An 18110-nucleotide genomic window follows, 5' to 3' on the forward strand; every position below is an offset into this window, starting at 1 on the left:
TATATGGATTTATTTTTACTTTAAGGGTGGTGAAATAATGAATGTAATTGAAGATCACAGAGCTCTACCTGGTTCCTTAGAGTTAACTGTTCATGCTGGTCAGCAGGTTGAAGTATTAGAGTCAAGCAATGATTGGTATCTAGTCCGACATGTACAAAAAGATGAATCTAATATAGCAAATCAGGAAGGCCTGATTCCTTCCTCGTGTACAAAACCTCCTTTGAAACAGTCATTGCCTAAAACAAATATTGAGAATGAAGGTAGGAGAATTGTTTGTTTTATTAAAATATAATTCTTTATGGTTATGTTGGAAATATTTTAAGTGTCTGCTATTAAATTAATCAATTTAAGCTATCACATTTCAGATCAATGAATTTCAATAAAATTAATAATTTTTTATAAGAAAATAATTTGAATAACTTTCATGAGCAAAAAGCAGTTAAGTAATACTAAAAGCTTAATTGAAGTTTTTTGTGATAATTATATTTATTGGGTAATAAATAAAAACGTGTAGATATAATCTATTTAAAATATTCAATCTTTTCTTTTTGCAGAACCACATGTAAATACTACAGATATAAGCCCAAGTGGTTCTAATGCATTCCCTTTGACAAATATTTCAACTCTGCCTGCATCAAAACGAAGAGGAGCTTTTAGGTCTGTAGTTTTCTTTCTTTCATGCCTTTTCATTAAAAAAAAAAAATTTGATATTTTAAAAAATTAGATATTAAATTCGAATTCATTTTAAAAGACATTTGCTATAATTGCAACTGGTAACTTGAGAAATTTTGTTTTAACCTTTTAATTGATATTAAATTTGAAGGGGAAAAAATAACTTGACCTTTATGATATTCATCATCACATTAATACATATGGTAAACCTTTACTCAAGCATATTAATTAGCTTCCAATAAATAATAAAGTAGACTATAAGTAATATTTAAAAATAAGCTATTAGTCTTGAAATTGTGCTATTCATTGCAATTAAAAGGACGAGTGAAGCCTCAAGATTTTATACCAACAGTATCTTTTTTTTTTTTTTTTTTTTTTTTTTAATTTTTTTGGTTAAATTTTATTCATTGATTGAAGGCTAAGCAAAAGAAAAGTTTTTTATATTTGTATTCTAGAGATAACATATTTTATTTAAAAGATATTCTTATAAGGGATATGTTAAGAAATTTCCTATACTACTATTTTACTTTATTAATTGTTGACATGAATTGTTGTATTAATAATAAGTTAATTTAAAGAAACTAATGCTTTTATGCATTTATTTAATATGTACAACATTTAGAAAGATTGTTTTTCATAAAAAAAATTTTATTTCTATTTTATAAAAATTATATTTGTTTATTCCTTTTAGAAAATGGTTATCAAATCCAGTTCGTAAACTAAGTCATAGTCGTGTTGAAAGGTCGGGTAGTGAAAGTTCTAAGTCAGTTTCTAGTAAAAAATCATCACAACAGCCCCAACCAAAGGTATTTATAGTAATCCATTAAATCAAAATAAATTTTTAAATGGCATTAATGGTTCGATTTTCAGTGTTTTAATTTTTGTTTTGTAGACCGTATTGAAAAGTGAAGGTCACAAGAAAGTTTTACTTAATTCTACCAGAAATGGCATTTTGCAGGTTAGTATCCAGGTTAATATTATTTTTTAGACTCTAAAACATTTGAATGCTAAATTTGAATTTTCATCCTATGTTGAGTAATTATTATGGAACCAGTGGAATATGCTTTGTAGCAGATATATATCTAATAAAGTGCAGCAAAATAAATAAAATCCTTTTTTATAATATATATATAAATATAATCCTACTGAATGCACAGAACAAAACGAATTAAAAATAAAATTAGAATAAAAGAATAAAATGTGAATAATAATAGTGCAAAAAGCATAAGTTACAAATTTTAAATGAAAAGTTATATAAATATGTATATTTTGCAGTCATATTCTTCAGTTTAAGAAAGAAAAATAAAAAATTCTGATCCTTATTCTGAGTCATAAACCTGGGGAGGAGGAAATGTGAAACTCAATGCAGATTTTAATTATTGATTTCTAATAATGAATATTTTAGCAAAAAATTGTATCTAAATGTTTTTTTAGATAGAATTGAATAGATTTTATTTATTTATTTATTTTACTCCATTAAATGTTATTTAAAAAATAAACTAAAATTCAGCTTATAAGTTTATCTCAAAATCTTATTTTATTGATTCTGTTTGCTATAATTGAAAAATTTGTAATTCAAAGTTGATATTTTAAAATAATTTGATATTGTAAATGCTTTTATTTCACACTATTCTAAAAAATATATTTGAAATTTTTCTAAATTATTTAATGAACATGTATTATTATCAGAATGAATCTAACAAGAAAGTCATGTCAGTCGAAGAAGATGAAGTGTTAGATGTTGAACTACCACCCCCTATGAAAATTCAAGAACATAGTTTTACACCTGTTCATCAGAATCTAGCTGGTGGCAATTCTGAAAAGGTATGCTTTTTTTTTTTACTTCTAATTTTGAATTGTGAATTTTTTTAAAAATACTTGATTTTAAGAAGGCATTAAGTACAACAGAAAGTATTTTTACATTATTGAAAACTATTACATTCATTGAAATATGAATCATGTTATGCTTAAATTAAAAATTAGAAGTTATGAAATCGACGAAAATATTAATTTGCATAATTGAATATTTCTGAAACTATATATATTTTTGTATTTCCTACTTGGCTGGATATATTTTTCTATGAGATGGGAACAAAAAAAAAAAAAAAAAAAAAAAATGCTAGTTTCTTTTGTCAAAATTTTTTTGTCTGCTATTTTTAATTCATTAAAAGATTTTATTCGTTTTAAACCTAGCAAAATTTTTACATGTGTTAATCTCTATTAATAATTATAATAATTTATTAATAATAAAGGAATAAAATTTTAGAAAATATTGATGAAAGGAATAAAGAAAATAAATTAGATTTATTAAAGCTTATATATATGATAAAAGTTTTTGTATTTTTATAGTCAGAATTAGTATTTTCTTTGCAGGTGTTGCTCTACATTTCCTGTAACAATTAATTTCACTTTCAACTAAAATATATTGCTGCTAAAATATAATCAGTATTTTTTTATGTATTAATTTATGTGGTTTTTCCCCACATTTGAATGTAGGAGGAAATTTTAAGATTCTATTTTATATTCAATATTCAGTAAGATCTATTTTTCAATCCTCAAGAATAGGATTGTAATAATGTCCATTTATTTATTCAAAATAAATGGCAAAATTTCAGAATCAATCTACACCCCCCCCCCCTGCCCCATGCACCCAACAATGCCATTTTAAATTAAAGTCTATGGCCCCTATATATATCATCAGTGATTACCTGCCTTATCATTATCCTCTATTTTTTGAAGAGATACAAAATAAAACTGATACAATCCTCTAACCTTAATAACTGGATCGATTTTGCCCAGAATTTTCACTACTTATAAATTTAAATATAAAATTATTTTATTGGGGGAGGGGTATGAAAATTCTGCATAAGAGATATAACTAAAATTAAATGCATCTATTATTCTTAGTGAACAAGATTATTGCCAGAGATGACTGGTATAACACCTCATTTCAGACTCCCTTAGGATTATATGGAATTCATAAATACCCTTTTCATGAAACTTAAATTCTGTTTTTACTGATAAGAACAAATTTTTATTTAAAAGAGATCCTTTATAAAGTAAAGTCATTAACATAGAATTGCAGTGAAACACCATTTATATATTTCTCATTTCTAAGTATGTCATTTTAACATAGTCTATTTCATTTGTAACCATTGTTCTTATAATATATATTTTTTTTATTTGATACAAAGGCTTTGATTATATATTTTCAAAATTGAAGAAGGTTGCAATCTCCTGTGAATAAAGGTTATTTTTAAAAAGCGTGTGATCTGTGATTATTGGACTTTGGAATTATTTATAAATGATTAAATAATAAAAGACAAATTATCTGTTGCTATTTAAACAACTATGATGAATGTAAAGAAGTTCTTCTAGCTTTTATTAAAGATATAAAGGACACCTCTTTGAAAAACTTCAATTTCATCAAAAAAACTAGTGGAAAAAAAATTCTTTGAATTTAATTCAACCATAATGCTTTAATGTTTGTTACTCATAGTTACTTACTAATGTTTAATACCTCCTGCCAATCAGCACATGAAAAGATGATTGAAGATTTTTTTTAATTGTGCTTTAGTTACATAAAATAAGAAATGTATAGTTTCTACTCAAGATGTGTAATGAAGGGTTTCCCTTTTATTATTATTTTTTTTAATTTAATTATTGCTTTCAGTAATATGCTAGCTCTGTATTAAATTTTTAATAATCAAAGATTTAGTTTAAAATTACAATTTTTTTTTTTTTTTTTTTTTTTTTTTTGCTTTATATTCCATCAGTTTCTTGAAAGATGTATAAATGGTGCTTTACTGTCTTTATTATTTTTCTGTTGTGAAAGTTTTGATTGCAGATTCCTATAAAGAACAATGGATGTTTGAAAGTAGTATTAGTTTAATAACTAAATATTTGTATGTAATTTTGAAACTGAGATTTAGTTTTAATACATTTTCTAGCTATCCAACTATATCCAGACTAACTCATAATGCAAGTGTTTGATGCTGATCATTTTTAACATTTTCATTTAGCCTATAACCTTACCGTCTGCTGATGGAAGTAGCTCTACTGATTTGGCTTCTGAAATAGAACAAATAGTAAAGGAGCGTATGGTGTGTGTGATGCTATAATCATAAAATTTGTTTGCATGCAGCATGTAAATGAAGTCTAAATTAACTAAAAATGAGAATGGAATGCTTTATGTAATAGTGTTTTGTTTTATGAATATGTATTAAAAGCTTTAAGTTTTATTTCTATTATTAAAGTTCTATGTTATGGTGTATAAATTAGTTTTTATTTATTTTTCCTGCAATTTTTTCACATGCATGAAATATTCACACTTTTTTATATATATATAAATATAATCTACATTATATTTTCAACACATTTCATTGGAAATTATAACTGCATGTATTAGTTTGTTTTCCATTGGATATTTTATGTTTGTGTATACAATTTCACCGAATGTTCAAACAGCTTGATATGGAATTTTTGAAAATATATGTATATAAATATGTATAATTTTATTTCAGGAACATCATACTGAACTTGTAGCAGATGAGTTAAATAAAAAGCATGCTGTTAGTGCTAAAGAAAAAGAGAAGGTTTTACAAAATCGCAAGTGAGTTTCTTTCCTCTGCTGTCATTGTTCATGTCTTTTCTTTATAAAATGATTTGGAAATAAATTTGTATTAAAAAATATATTTATTGTTTTAAAGATTTGTATTGTTTATGTATTCTAAGCTATAACTATTTTTATAACAGCATGATTTAAAATAATGCGGTTTACAATCTTTGCTATTTAACTATGTCCTGGTGTTGAATGCTCCTGGTAATTTTTAACATTTCATTTCATTTGTAATTTTATTATTTGTTGGCGGGAGATTACAACATATTGCTTTCTATTTCTTTAGTAACTATATTTTTAATGGCTGAAAAGTTTAGCAGTTAAAATTTGTTTGAATAGCTAATAATTTAATTTGAATATATTTTTATTTATTTATTTATAAATAAAACATTTATAAGATTTTAAAAATTTTGAGGTTTATATATAAAACTTAGTTAAATAAGTATCAGTTTGAAAATAGAAATTGACATAAAAAAATTTACTCTATATACTGATATTTTATTTATATATTAAATATATATTCTTGGAGTTTTTTTTTTTTTTTTTTTTTTTGGTCTTGTAAACAATATATTAGTATGAGTTGAATTCCTTGAAAGGTTTAATTTACTAGTGTTAATCATGCCTCTGTATATAAATTTTGTTTTGGATTTGAAACAACAAAATATTAGAATACATGCAGAATTATGTTAGAACATGACACATTTTGTTACTCTTCATTATGTAAAACATAATGGATAGTTTTCAATAGAATATGCAAGTGCTTATTAAAAAATAAGTGTAGTTACTCATTGTAAAAATAAAATATTTAAGTATGAGTTAAAAATAATAATAGTCAAAACTTTTAATTTTATTAACAAAATAGATGATAATAATGAATGTTTCAACTATGCTTTATTATATTTAATAAAATTAAAAATAATATAAATAAAATTTATTATTGTTGTATATACTATTAATATTTTTCTTTATTAATAGTGATAATAATTCATTTTTCTTTCTTATGTAGATGTGTGATACAAGAATTTATTGAAACTGAAAAAAATTATGTGAATGACTTAGAATCAATAGTTGAGGTATGATTGTCATTTTTTTCATTTAATTTTCTATTTTCTCAGAAAGTCATTGTAGTTAGTGTAAACTTTGTGTTGCATTGTATACCTAGGGTTATATCAAAAATATGAAAGGTGAAGTTCCTGTTCCTCAAGAATTGGCTGGAGATAAAGGAAAAGTTGTTTTTGGAAATATTGAATCAATTTTTGAATGGCACAGAGAGTAAGTTTTTATTCATTCTATATGTTTAATTGTTATAAATAGATGTTTCTTCTGTAATAGTAAATGTAATCATTTTAGAAGCGTTTTATGTAATTTTCCTTACCTATGTTAGATCTAATACCCTTAAACCTATAAACCTTTTCAATAAAATAATATGCTGGATGATTTCTAAGGGTTCCAATAAATTTTAATGTTAGATCAGCTATATTGCAACAAATCAGTTTTATGTAAAAAGACATTGATGAAAACCTTTTGTGAACATGTTAGTTGACATTGTTTTGTCTAAAGCAAATTAGGCAATATGACCCATCATTATAAATCAGTTTGCATTGTACAGTATGTCCAAACAGGTACATGCCACATCATGATCTATTTTTGCTTTTGCATAAGAAATTGTATGAAAGTGGATCTTTCACATTTCATATTCATTTTAATCATGAACTTATGCGTCTTGATCAATTACATATATACTGTATTTTATATCTATTTTGGCCACATCATGTTTAGTCTATATGTTTCATTGTAAAACTGATTAGTTTGAACGTACTTGAACCTCCTTTAAAGTCCATATGAACCCTTTAAAATCATTATTTTCATTCTGCATGAAATAAGTTTTTGTTGTTATTTATTTAGATTTTATTTTTATTTATTTGAAGTGCAGTGCAGATTGAGAATAAAAATTTAAATTTGTTGCATGTCTTTGTAGTTTGTCTTAGTTGAAATCTTACTAGTCATATTTTGCCTTTTAGCACATTTTTTCCTGAACTGCAAAGTACACTGGAAAATCCTCGGAGCATTGGTCTTTTGTTCAGGCGATCAGAACGAAAATTACACATGTACATTGTATATTGCCAAAATAAACCCAAGTCTGAAGAACTTGTAGCGCAGTTTTTTAATTCATATTTTGAGGTAAAAATTGTGATTTAATGTAACTGCAATTGAAATTTAGCTAAATTTGTTTGCCATGAAATGGTACTGTGCTACATATGAGATATATTTAATGTATATTAGCATATTTAGATTATTGTTTATTTAATATTTCTATAAATTTTTTATATGCTTAATCCAAACATTTTGATATTGTTATTTAATGTTAAATTTTAAGAACTCTTCAAATTATAAATCTTTGGGATTATCTAATTTTTGATTTGAAAGAGAATTGCTGTAAATATGGCAGTCAAAGTATTAAGTTTCAAGGAATTATGAATTGTAAAGATCTTTTAATAAAACTTATATGTTTAATTTTATAAATATTATTTTAAATTACATAATTAAAAAAATTCTTTTAATGTTATTAATTTTGAGTAGATGCAAATTACTATTTTAGTTTTCTTAAACAGAATATTGATATTTAATTAAAGTTTCATAAAAAGTAATGGGAAATAATAAATATATTTTGGAATTGTAGTGAAAAACAATGAAGCACAATTTAAATTAGTTTACATTGAATTATACAAAGATATTTGTGTACATTTATGGATGTTATAAAATGGTTTATTTCTTATGAATCAATTAAAATGTCTGTATTAATTGTATCCCAAATATGAAATTAAACACTATTCAAATAATATTTTATATTCTTTATATAACACAATAATGGCTTTTATATCCTTGCAGAATATTAAAAAGATAGATTATCATTGATGTTCAAAAGTGCATATTTAATGTTGGAAAATAGCAATTCACTAAAATCAAATGAGATATTTTTGTAGTATTTGATGGCAGAAATTAAGGATTAGAAAGTTAATTTTTAAAATTATATAAGGGTCTCATTATTGGATTGATTATTTTAGAAAAATTTACATGACATATTTTATTAAAAATGATGATTGTTATTCATTTAATTTGTATTTTATACTACACATTTATATTTAATAATATATCCATAATAAGTAGATTTCATTGTATAAAGCATTTTAAGTGTGAGTTTTTACATAATAATAATAATACAAGAAACTTTCTGCAGTATTACTGATGCAAATAAAAACTTGCTTATTTTTAACTTCTTTAACATATTCTATTTCTAAAAATATATATATAAAAAAAAACATGGTAACATGTATCATGCTTAACAGAAATAATCAGTTATTGTAATCTATGGAGTGATGATTTGGTCTTCTTTATAAAAAAAAGGGCATTTCTTTAATTGAATTAAAATTAATTAATTCTTGAATTTTCATTTCAGGAAGTGAGAAGGAAATATAATCTTGAACGACAACTTCACGAATTGTTAACTAGGCCTGTTCAGAGAATACTGGAATATAAACTTCTGTTGAAGGTATTGTTGATTAAAATATTCTCTTATGTAATTTAACAGTTTTTACATTTGTTATTTATGGTTTAAAGAAATGTCATACTTGAATATAAATTTGTTTTCTTAGTATTAAGTTATCAACAAGATTAAAATATTTTTATAATCAATTAATAAAGAATAAATATATTAAACCAGTATTTAGATGACTTCTCGTATTATTATTTATTTTTATTTTTTTGTATTGTAGATTATTTAAATGCTTACCATATTGTTTGTTATTCTCATGCTATTATCCATTGTATAATCTGATTAGTAAATTTTTTATTCATTTGAATTATTTATAAAAGTGATAATTTATTTTAACATGTTTCTTAAAGATATTGAAAATTAGATTTATTTTGCCATAAATTTATTAGTCAATTATTTTATTCATCTGTTTTGACTACTCAGTTTTTGTCTTTACCTCTTTATTAGATTTATTTCAGAATGTGCCTACTCCACTTTCATTTGTTTTTAATCTTTTGTAAGTTATTAAGTGAAACTACTTAAAAAGATTATTCTAGATTAACACTTGATTATATTTTCTTTTTTATCTAATTAATTTTTTTGTTTAAAAGAATGGTTTATCTAATATTCTGAAAACTAAATTTAACTAATTATTGTGCAGACAATTTGAGGATCCAATTAATAATAGAGGTAATAATTATTATCATTATCTGTAGGATATTTTGAAGTATACTCAGCAGGCAGACATAGAAGAAGAAGTTCAACAACTTGAAAAGGCCGTCCATATTATGCATCTCATTTACAAAACTTCCAATGATATTTTGAATCTGAATCGAATGCAGGGATTTCAAGTAAGTCGATTGATTGAAATATTTAATTGCTCTTTAGAGAGCCTTTTCATTCTTTTTGTGTTGATGTAAAATAATATAATTCATTGTATTGTTTGGTTAAATTTAATTTTTACTGTAAAGTAATATCTCATTTGTTAGTCCAAATATTGATTTCTATAGATTGTATTCTAATTTTAAATTGTAAAATATAACATTAAAAATGTGAAGAAAAAAAAATCCATTAAAACAAAGATTTTTTTTTACACAATTTAAATTATATTGTATATAAGATTTTTTTTCTTTCTTCACTTATTTAAAATAGGAATATGCATTAACTTTTGTATTATTGTATAAAAAGAATGTTCTTGAAGTTAGAACTTTTTTCTCTGTATTGAAAATATCTAGACGACTCATATTTGCATGATTAAAAGTGACAGAAAATTTTCAATTGACTGCAGAAGTCAGAATTATCAATGCCATTTATTTATTTTTCATTATTAGTTAAGTAACCTCTATAATACCATGGAACCTTTCTTAACAAGTATAATTTGTTCGTGAATCTTGTTATTCTGAACATTCATTAAATGAAACAATTTTGTTCATAGAATAATGTGTTCAATTCTGGGGGCAGGGGGGGGAACACTTCAAATTTAATTAAGCAATGTCAATTCTTTAATTCATGCTTTTTGTTTTAAGAAAGTTGTCTAAAGACTTTTTTTTTTTCTCCCTACATTTCGAAATATAGCAACAATGAGACACAGAATTATCATTAAATAAACCTATATTGCTCAGAGCTACTGATTTACGAGATTGGTTCTTCTAAAAATACAATATTGCTGTTTACCATGCTTTCAGCATCTTCCTTTTTTCACCAGAGGGTTGATGCTACACCAAGGCAATTTTCTCCTCCTCTCCTAATAAAATAATAGAGAATGCAGTTCCTGGCTATTCTTGTTTGTTATGAAAATATTTCTTCATCATATTACAGTATGAAGCCATAATACTTATCAGTGTCTTTCCCCCCCCCCTCTAATATTTTAATTAACTATATATTTTATTCTATTTTGAATTTAAAAAATAACAATAAATAACTACTAATAAACAAGTTTTAAATACAGACTAATAACCAAGATACAAGCAGGTAGCATTAAGATGTCTCCTTGTTATTCGTTTTGCAAAGCATCACTCATCAAGAGACTCTCTGCTTTTTGTTATGCTCATTATAGGAATTATAAGTTTGCACATTATGAGAATTGTTTGTTAAGTGAGGTTTGACTGCATATATTTTTTTTTCCACAATGCAAGATCTTAGTTTCTGAATTTTAATTTTGATACCCATTTCATGATCAGTTTTCTACAAATAACATTCTCCAAAGTATTGAAAAATATACTTTGGTGATAATCAACTTATATTAACTATTAGAAATACCTGTTTTGTTTAATTTCAGTTATATATCCTGTGCCTAATTTGATACTTATTTTTCCTCCTACAAGTATATTTAAATATCATATTAAAAACATTTAAACTATATTATTTTAATAATTGTTCTGCTTACTGCTTACATGAATTTCTCTTATTAGGTAAAATTAAATTATATCACACTTGCATTCAAACATATCTATATCATTGAGCTTCTAATTGTTCACTGTCTAATATGGTAGCTTTTTTAATTCTCACAAAAAGTGGCAGTTGTTATTTTTCAACTTTCTGAATATATTCTCTATTATACTAATATGGTAGAAGGCTTTATTTACAGATTTCACGAAAAGTGTGTTCAAATTAAGTAATAAAATTCATACTTATTTAACAGAAAATGTGAAATAAGCATGATGACAGTAGTTTTACTTAAAACAGTTGGAATTCATTTACTATAATGCAAATGAATTTGCATAAAAAGATTATTCAATAATTTAAAAAAGTTTATTAAAAGAGGAAGAAAATTATCTGATTATGAAAATGGTAAAATAGAACTGTTTTATTATTATTATTATATATTTTCAGATAATGTATAATTTATTTTTGTATTATATTTTTAGAAGTTATCTAGGAAAATTATCAAAATTTTACTTAATCTGAATTTTTTAAAAATGTTCTGAAATGCACATTTCCTCCTTTCAAAATACATTTTGTGCCACAATACATAAATTAAAGAACCTGTAGAATGCCAACACTTTACAGGATTGATAGATTGCAAGATGGTAATTTGATAATTAAATGGCTTTAAAGGTGTTAGTATAAAAGGGATTTCTGATATACATATGATTGTTAAAATCGCTTTGCTTAGATAAAATTTTGTGACACAATATAAATGATTGTACAATTATGCATATTTGTTTTTTGAAATAATCAAGTAAAAATATGTTTTCATTTCACTGTATTATTTAAAAAAATTATTTATTTCAGGCTAATTTAGCTAATCATGGACAGATTCTCCTTCAAGGCCAGTTAAAAGTTGGAGAGCATGCAACCACACTCAAGGATCAACAAGTGTTCCTCTTTGAACAAATGATAGTTTTTAGTGATATTATTGCACCTAAAAGTCAGCATTCTAGTCCTGTGTATATGTTTAAAAATTCTCTACCGGTATGATGTCTTTTTTATTATTAATTTATTTTTATAATTTTATTTTGTAGAAACTATCATTTATCATCAGGATTAAGGAATCTCAAAGACAAAATAATAATAATAATAATTTAATTGCATTTGTAGGATATTCAAATTTTTTAATGATGCCTTCTTGTTGTTTTTAAAATTTATGTAAAAGTTTATGCCTAAAGGTTACTTTTTAATTTGGCTCATGGATTTCGTCTAATTATTGTTTTCATTTATAATACTTGAGAATGACTTTTCTTTTGTCTACATTAAATATATACAGAGAGAGAGAGCATATTTTGCTCCATATATATATGTATATGTGTGTGTGTGTGTAATGATATCTCTTAATGTAATTTAAATCCTAATTATTTTCCTAATTTTATCTTAAATTAGCCCATGTTAATTTCATTCTAAAGTGGTATCTTATTTCCTGATTCAATTCCCACTTTTTATTTAATTCTAGATGTGCTCTATAAAATTGCTGATGTCAGCATTTTCTTACTCTCTAAGTGAAGGGATAAAACATTTACAACGTTCTTTTAATGATACTTGAAAGGCATTGTCCTCATCATCTGACCATGTTCAAAATTACGAGGTCTGTCCCAAAATAGCCCTAGTGTTGCTTAAAAATGGAACCTTAATATAACTAAACTAAACTTAATGATAGATGATTCCCTTTCCTAAATGTCAAAGAAATACTTATCAAAATCTCATAGTACTCACTGAAGGAAAAAATTACTCTCTCTTCTGCTCTTGTATTGTGATGTAGACTGACGCATTACTTATTCTTTATATGAAAATTATGCCTCCAGTGGTGAAATAAATCAAAGTTAAAATTCTAAAAGTCTTCTATTTGGCTCCTCGCAACTGCTAAAATATGTTTACACACACACATATACATATGTGTGTAATAAATTATAATTCTGCATATTTTAGATATTAAAATAGGATGCAATGAGTATGCTATGTATGATCAAATCAGTAAAGTGGTTGATAAAAAATAATGAAAGAAATATAACATTTAATTTTATTTTTCAGGTGGATAAATTAGAACTTGATGATGCAAAAAATTCTAATAAATTTGCTCTGAAATCAAAAGATTCAACCAAAGAAATCTTAATTCTGCAAGGCCATAGTATAGAAATAGCACAAGAATGGAGAGACAGAATAAATTATGCCATTAATTCACAAATTGAATATATGAAGGGTAAAATTCTTTATTCTCCTATTTTATTTATTTTGCATTTGTATATCAAATTAACATTTAGATATCCTGCTCATTGCTCTTTTTTAAATTAGTTATTTATAAAATGCTAATTTTATTTCAAAATATATAGGATTAATTATTTCTACTAGTATTATTTTTTGAGGAATCAAGTTACTTTAATAAAATAAAAATATTAATAATATTTACTTTTTCTATAAAAATTGTTAAGAAATTCATATTGTATGATTTAATTTCCATGCATGAGTTTGAAACAAAAAAAAAAAATGCTATCTTTAAATCTCATTTTTAAAGAAAGTAAGGTCAAGTAGAATAACTGAAAATTGACTTTCCAGATTTTTACTTTTTTTTTTCCCCAATGGCCATATGGGAAGAAAAATAGGGTCTGAAATTTATATGAAATTATAATCATAATCTGGAAATTTTATTAAAGAATGCATTTTCTTTTTCAAATTGATCAATTAATTAATCAATCACTCTTTGTTACTGAGGTGTCCATATTTACCCTGGTATACTTCCATTCACCTCAGAAAAATATAGGATAATTTGAAACACTTGTTTTAGCTTCTGATACAGTAACAAACAGATTTGAAGATCAAATATTTGAAATGATAGAAAATTATTCTTTATTGTCTTACAATTTATTTTTACACCCATTCTCAACTATACCAAAATACTAATTAATTAATTTTTTTTACTGTCTTAGAATAAAAACTTTTTGTGGAATTCTCGTATAAAATATCGGAACAAATCTTTTTATCCCCAATTTTGTTGGGAAAATTAAGAAAAAGAAGAAAAAAAAACTTTATAAAAGTAAAAATGACTAAATTTTTTTGAAATATAAGAAGTAAATATCTATGACTTTGAAATTAACTTTAAAATGAGTAAGGACTAATCGTTCACTTTAGTAAAAGGAAGTACAGCTCCCAATTCAAATAAAATGCTCAGTTTGTCTCATTTTTCTCTGATATCTATGCTACTTGAAAAAGTCTTCTTAGGATCTGATAGAATATCTTTTATCTGACTCTCAAAATATCATTAACACTCAAAGAAATTTTAATTTCGTCAAAATAATATTTAGATCTGTCACATTTGTCTGATCACCGTCTACTTCACTGATCCTTCAGATTTATGATAGCCAATCTTCATTTTAGTATCTTCTACAAAATTGGTGAATATATACTTTTTTTTTTCTTAAATCAACCATGGATGATTTGAGATGTTATTTTCTCCATCTCCACAGCCTCCATTTTTTAATGAAAAGAATCAAAATCATTATCTTCATGTTCCTCTTTAGGAATGATGCTTATTTTCTTTTTTAACGTTATCCCCACCTCTTCTATAGTCCACCTCAATCAAATCTAATTGGTATTAATAACCAGTTTCATATATAAAATTATTAAATTACATGATAGATTATTTTAAAATAGCAATTATTAGTTTGGTATAAAATAATAAAAATTATTAACAAGGCAGGTCACTGAAGTTTTTTTTTAGACTTGCAGGAAAGGATATTCTATATTATAATAAATTGTTCAGAAAGCATGCAAGTTATAGGTATTATTATATTAAAAGCCTCTTCCTAATTACTCCATGATGACAATTGTTAGTGGTAACTGAGAACCTTATACTGTTTCTCAAGGGGAAAATATCTAAAAATAAGAATCTAAACTTTCTTGTAATCATTATATATCTAGATCCAAAAATTTTTTTAACTTATTAGCATGCTTTGCAGATAATCATTGTAGAGAATTAATATGACAAAAAATTTTTAGTTTTGCTCTTTTTGATAACAATTGCAAATAAGAGTAAACTAACATTAGAAAATTTCCCGAAATGAAAGTGTGAAAGTATTTTATCATCTTACTTTTAAGTGTTTTAAGCAGACAAAATTTTTCTTTGTTTCTATTAAAATAAAATGAAACTAATGTTATTTATTAACCTTTAACTTCACAAGTTCTTACTGTGTCAGTTTTTTTTCCCCTAAGAATATTTCATTTTGGTGCCTGTCAACAACAACACAAAATATTTCATATAAAGTTGGAGCATATCATTTTCTTCTTCTTAACTTCCATAAATCTGTACAAGTTATAACCTTGCCTCTTTAGGGCATACACAATATCCATAGCAGTGACAATGCTGTCATTTAACAATGAGTGTAATGGCATTTCTCAAAAACACTTAGAAGATACCTCTAATTTTTCTTTTAATCAGACTAAAAACTTTATCTAGTAAAGGATATTTTTACAGATATGGATATCTTGGATATTAATCTTTATGGTGGCTTTTAACACCTCTTCCCGTTTCTCAAGGCCCTTGCTTCTTTTACCACAACTGTATAGGACATTTTAGCAGACCAAAAATCTCCAAGTTTGTGAAATCATTAAATTATCCCTTCAGTATATATGAAAAATATCTGTAAATCTCTCTGTTTTAGATTAAGACTAACTATGCAAAGAAACAGTATTACGGACTTGTAGCACTATATATCAACAATATATGTTTTTTCTGTTTATTTAATTTTGACTGTTTCTTTAGGAGTGCAGTCACCTTCACCATATTCATCAGAAGGAAATTCTGGCAGGTAATAAATGAATTTTCACTTTCATATCCAATTGATAAGGTCGCATTTAAATATATTTTTTGAAATATTAGTTTTGTAGAATTTCAGTTTGTGATGGGTTTCCATTAAATTATTCAATTTGAGAATAATTCATTTTTTTATATATATATTGGGGCTTTTCAGAAGCTTCTTTTTTTATTAATTAAAAAAATTGTTTTGTATAATGTAATCATCATATAAAAGTGAACAGTTGCTGAGTCACTGTTCTTAACCCTTTCACTACTAACACAGACTGTGAAACTTCTGTAGTAATTAGTATAGTCTGGCTATGAAACTTCTATACTAATGAGCCATTTTTGAGTGGTTTCTTTTTCAAAAATGAATTCAGGATGCAAAGCCTTAGTAATAAAATGCTTCATATCCTACACCCCTCATTTAAAACAAGAACTGGCCCCAAAAGTGCCTATTAGTTAGAACATTCAGGGCCTAGTTAGAATTCAAAAGGTTAAACTTCTATAACTTGAACTTTTGAAAAAAAGTGCAGTAATAAGTTTTTAAAATCTGATATTTTCTATTTATTAGTGGGCATTTTCATTTTAAATTTTTGAATACACTTCATTGTTTAAAGGGTAATAGAATGCAAAGTAATAGAAGATAATTAATTATTATAACCTAACTTTCTGAAATATTTCATATGCTTTACAAAAACAGAATATCAGTCAATTTTATCTAAACTCGAACACATATTTGCAGGCATTTAAAAGAAATTTTGGTTTAAAAAAATTTTTTAGCAAATCAAAAATTAATTTTGACATTTTTTTTTTTTTTTTTTTTTTTTTTTTTTTTTTTTTTTGTGGGTGGCATACATTAATAAATTTTTACTTTTATTTCCATGTAGCTCCCAAGGTAACTGCTGACCCAGGCCCTCTAATCCCCTTGACTCCTAAGTCTCTGTGTATGTAATACTTGCTTAATGCTACAGCTTATTCCTTTCAGTGTTATCACCAAAGTACTTAAATACGGTGCCTGCAAAGAACTCAACCAGATTGTGATCTTACTTTCAGGATCAGGGCCTAACTATGCAATTAAAAACTGTGAACATTCTACTCTATGTGCTACTATTGTGATTGCACCCAAACATGTGTGGATCTCATCTTCATCATCACTTTTTATTACAACATTGTGATTAATTGTGCAGCTTTTGACTCACATTTCATATTAACAGATTCTTTTTTAAATGTGTTCTACTGTTTGTTCCATTTTTACATTGCAAAACATCAACTGGAAATGCTATGTAAATATGTATATATATATGAATCTTTTTTTTTTATTTAATTTGACATTTTGCCTGTTACTGCTTCATAAAGTGCAATATTACCTAAAAGGTATGTAGTCACTTTCCTAGGAAAAGTATCCCCCCTGTATAACTCATACGTCATGAATTTTCAAACAAAAATTGCCTTTGGATATTTGTATACTTGTTACATATTAGTCTTGATTTTTTTATAGTTAATAAAAATATGAGATAAGATTTTGTTGTATTTTTCTCATACCTTTTCGTAGCATTTTGTTTGTCTATAAATTAAGAATGTAACATTGAAAACTTATTTTGTTTAAGAGTTTTATTAATAAGAATTTTATTTCGTGAATCTTAACTCATGTACATAACCATCTAATAGCACCTTGTAACTAGTTATTTCAAGTGTTTTAGACTCACTTAAAGAAGAAGAAAAAAATTGAAATAATTGTGCATCATTCTAATTGCAATAGATTCATCACTTTTTTAAACTTTTTTATTCTTAATATGAATGAAATGCTGCAAATATAGCATAAAATATGATCTCTTTTATAAAATGTTCGTTTTTTATATAAATGATGCAAATAAAAGTAAAATATAAATAGATTTTTACTGGGTCTTAATTTTCTTTTACCTTTAATTCTTCTATTCATATTCAGGAATCATATAGCATCTTTAAAATACAATTGAATATTTATTTTATAAAATAAGAATTATTTATTGCTTCAACAAGATCTTATTTATTTTGCCTTATCAAAAAAAAATGTGAATGCTTAG

The 18110-nt window shown here is 25.0% G+C and overlaps 1 protein-coding gene across 2 annotated transcripts in view; it reads left to right on the top strand.

Annotated features, from left to right (window-relative positions):
- The window catches only part of LOC129983772 (triple functional domain protein-like), a 53340-nt gene extending 35773 nt beyond the window's left edge, over positions 1-17567 (top strand). The window contains exons 36-51 of one of the 2 annotated variants that reach the window (XM_056093396.1): positions 26-260; positions 555-657; positions 1364-1478; positions 1565-1630; positions 2362-2496; positions 4695-4775; positions 5196-5284; positions 6297-6363; positions 6453-6562; positions 7312-7471; positions 8748-8840; positions 9539-9673; positions 12057-12236; positions 13287-13455; positions 16012-16057; positions 16935-17567. In XM_056093396.1, the coding sequence (XP_055949371.1) occupies positions 26-260; positions 555-657; positions 1364-1478; positions 1565-1630; positions 2362-2496; positions 4695-4775; positions 5196-5284; positions 6297-6363; positions 6453-6562; positions 7312-7471; positions 8748-8840; positions 9539-9673; positions 12057-12236; positions 13287-13455; positions 16012-16057; positions 16935-16953 (1803 nt within the window). In that variant the 3' untranslated portion in view covers positions 16954-17567. The remainder of the gene's footprint in view (positions 1-25; positions 261-554; positions 658-1363; positions 1479-1564; positions 1631-2361; positions 2497-4694; positions 4776-5195; positions 5285-6296; positions 6364-6452; positions 6563-7311; positions 7472-8747; positions 8841-9538; positions 9674-12056; positions 12237-13286; positions 13456-16011; positions 16058-16934) is intronic. The other variant, XM_056093397.1, reaches the window with a different exon arrangement.
- The last annotated feature ends 543 nt before the right edge of the window (positions 17568-18110 follow it).

The sequence above is a fragment of the Argiope bruennichi genome, chromosome 9, assembly GCF_947563725.1.
Source record: "Argiope bruennichi chromosome 9, qqArgBrue1.1, whole genome shotgun sequence".
In the NCBI taxonomy this organism is placed as follows: domain Eukaryota; kingdom Metazoa; phylum Arthropoda; class Arachnida; order Araneae; family Araneidae; genus Argiope; species Argiope bruennichi.